Source organism: Gossypium hirsutum, chromosome A05, assembly GCF_007990345.1.
Source record: "Gossypium hirsutum isolate 1008001.06 chromosome A05, Gossypium_hirsutum_v2.1, whole genome shotgun sequence".
In the NCBI taxonomy this organism is placed as follows: Eukaryota; Viridiplantae; Streptophyta; class Magnoliopsida; order Malvales; family Malvaceae; genus Gossypium; species Gossypium hirsutum.
The window spans coordinates 50,061,903-50,065,043 of record NC_053428.1 but is presented as its reverse complement, the minus strand read 5'-3'; the positions used below and the strand labels follow the sequence as shown (position 1 = coordinate 50,065,043).

Below are 3,141 nucleotides of genomic sequence, written 5' to 3'. Positions count from 1 at the left end.
ACATAACTGTGTCTAGGATTTAAGGTACTTACCAATAAAGAAGGTACCACTTGTAGGGAAGAGTAATCGGCTTAGCACTTTGATTACAGAAGTCTAGTCCCTAGCAACAATAGCATGAAAAATGAATTAAAAAGGTGTTAGATGATTACCACCCCAAGGTAGGAAAGAGAGAAAGCAATCATTCAGCCTAAGAGATACCAAATACCGAACCTTTGAGAAGAAACCAAATGAGACTCGACTAGGGGAAACACACCGTAAAACACTTACCCAAAAGTCAAGGAATTTCGGTAGCACTTCGGCAAGATTCGGCCAAAAGAAAGATAAGAAGAGAAGGGAGAAAATAATTTGGCTTTTACAATTTCGGCGACCCAAAGACAGAGCATATTCAGTTTGGAGAACAGAGAAGAAGAAGAGAACAATACCTAGGGTATTCGGCCAACAAGAAAAAAGGGGGAATGATTCGACTTTTGAGAAGAGGGGACAAAGAAGAAGAAAAGATTAAGAGTAAAATGTCACTTAGGTATTCGGCTAAAGAAAATGAACAAGATGTTAAGAGGTTTTCAGGAGTCCTCAATTAGAGCCAAAACAAAACAAAAGAAGTAAAATTGCCAACCCAAGGTATTGAAACGAAAATGACCTACGGTTGGCTAACATCAAAATGGCACCCTAAAAGCCTATAGCCGAATTTTCATGACCAAAAAACTTCACAAATTCGTTCAGCCTTCAATACATTAAACACCTCCCTAACACCTACACAACCGAAACACTAAGTGCCAGAGTTTAAACTCGGCAATACTCTCCTCCAAATTCGAATCTTCCTCGATTTTCTCCTTAAATTTCTCCCATCCATCTCTTCCAATTCGGCTAACAACAACCCCAACCAAATCTATTCAAACCCTTGGTGTTTCGGTCAAACACAACTTCCTCCTAAAGCCACCGGCAAAAATAATCCCCATTTGCACAAGCAGGGATTCGAACCTCAGACCACTAGCATATACAACACGCCACTTACCACTAGATCAATAGGTTTTTTTGTATCATACTTTACCAAATTTTATTTATAACCCTACTGACCAAAGATAGGAGTATGATCCTTAAAAACCAAAATTTTGTGGAAACCAGGACTTGAACCCATGACTTCCCAGACACTTCCAGAGAACACAACCGTTAAGCCAAACACTCCATTATGCCACTTTCTTTCACAATTAAATATTTATGTACAGTCTCCTAACTGCACCCTTACTCAAAACCTAATACTTCTAGGCCCAAATTTAGGGCGTTACAACTCTACCCCCTTAAAGAAATTTCATCCTCGAGATTTCCAACTATCCAATAGTTGTACCATCCAGGTTACACCACTACGCTTCTACTGCGCACTCTAATTCTAATTTCAGAATAGACAAATAGTACAATATGGATAAAGTACGTACTAGTATTCGTATCTGGAGCGTCTTCGTCCTCTCAGCGGCGTGCTGCATAGACCAAAGCTGGCTGCCTCGCCTTAGTATGATTAGCATCTCTTTTTGGTGCTCCACGGTCCAAACTGTTTCTACCTTTGGCTTAACTGTGGCCTCTAGGTAGCTGCTGCCCACCCCTCGGTGGCTGTACATTACCTCTACGAAAGACTTGCCTTTGATCCGGTCTTCTAGGACACTCTCTGAGACGATGCTCTATAGAACCACAACTTTGACAGGCTCCTGTTCTCCTCCAGTACATTCCTGCATGACTTTTTCCACAAATAGCACAAGGTGATAACCCAGTAGTAGCAATAGGGGGCCCCGCTCTGACTGGCCCATCCACTCTAGTCCTTCTCTTAGACCTTTGATCGTAATTGGAGGGCTCATAATCCTTTTTATTTCTGCCCCTTTCTCTTTCCCGATTTAGGCGTTCAGTGGCTTTACATCTTCAACAATTTTTGCTTTCTCCACCAATGCTGTGAAATCTCACTCCCTCTGAGGAGCAATTAATACCCGAAGACTGTCTCTGAGGCTGTCTTTGAACTGAACACAACATTCATAATCTGTTACCACTATTCCTTTAGCATACCGACTAAGTCGTAAGAACTCTTCCTTGTACTCCGCCACAGATCGGTCTCCCTGAGTCAAGTTTAAGAATTCCTTCCTCCGAGCATCCACGTAGCTTGTGCACATGTACTTCCCTTGAAACACTGATTTGAAGAACTCCCAAGTTATCTGGTCAGGCTGACTACTTTCTTTTACAGTAAGCCACCACTGGTAAGCTTCCTCTCGCAGTAGCAACACTGCTCTTTTCATTTTTTGCTTGAAAGTGCAATCCAAGTCGTCCATTACTCTTTCGGTGGCCTCCTACCAATATTCGGCCATGTTCGGTGCTACTACCACTATACCCTTGAAGATCTCCGCTCCATTCAACCAGAGTCTCTTAAAAATCGACCATCGGCTCCCAATACTAGTGTTGGGCCAAGCGACCCTTTCTAGAATCCTTAACATTGCTTAGGATAATGCGTCATCCCCAGCTGCTCAATCATACGACCTTATCTTGGGTACCGATGAAGCCAGTGCTTCTCTCACCGCCACGTTGGGCATGTGACCTGATGCCGAAGATCTAACCCTAGCACTTTCACGGCCTCTGTCACGGCCTCTTGCACCCCTTCTAGTGCTCATTATCACCTCGCGTATAATTTGGTTAAGAAATTTTATGCAATTTATCTCATAGTTTCAGTAATTAAGCAGATGTTTTATGACAGTAGCAGGTAAGAGTTGTTTTCGCAATTGCAGGCTCGCTACAGTTTTAGTTTCCTATAGTTCTTCAGTTTTCTCTAGTTAAAAAGTCTCAGTATAGTCTATCATCTAAAGTAAGCGTAGTAACTATTTATAGTATAACAGTTTAAAATAGATTTCAGTATCAGGAGAACTTATTTGGTTCGACGCTAGAGACTCGGTGAACCATACAATAGAAATCCTTCAGAATGCTTCGGAATCGTTTGTAAAAAACTTTAAAATCCAAAAACTAAGGCCCATTTCCCAGCTGAGTTTTGCAACTCGTCATTGATAACACTAAATGTAACACCCCAAACCTGGCCTAGACGTTATGACCAAGTCTGGCGTGTCACATTAAAATGCTTTTTCAAAAAACTTTGTCTTATTAATAAATCTCGCTTGA

At 41.7% G+C, this 3,141-nt stretch overlaps 1 protein-coding gene across 1 annotated transcript; it reads right to left on the bottom strand.

Moving 5' to 3' along the window:
* Positions 1–1,560: 1,560 nt before the first annotated feature.
* LOC107905839 (uncharacterized) lies at positions 1,561–2,306 on the bottom strand. The gene is made up of 2 exons (XM_016832981.1): positions 1,948–2,306; positions 1,561–1,903 (listed from the first exon to the last, which is right to left on the bottom strand). Exons 1-2 carry the CDS (start codon positions 2,304–2,306, stop codon positions 1,561–1,563), a joined length of 702 nt encoding a protein of 233 aa, XP_016688470.1.
* Between the last annotated feature and the right edge of the window lie 835 nt (positions 2,307–3,141).

What these genes read in the sequence shown, in the direction of transcription:
- LOC107905839 (XM_016832981.1), bottom strand. Translation starts at nt 2,306, where the DNA reads ATGGACGACTTGGATTGCACTTTCAAGCAAAAAATGAAAAGAGCAGTG. An exon ending in TTAATTGCTCCTCAGAGGGA is followed by an intron (nt 1,904 to 1,947) that starts GTGAGATTTCAC and finishes AAATTGTTGAAG; the next exon opens with ATGTAAAGCCACTGAACGCC.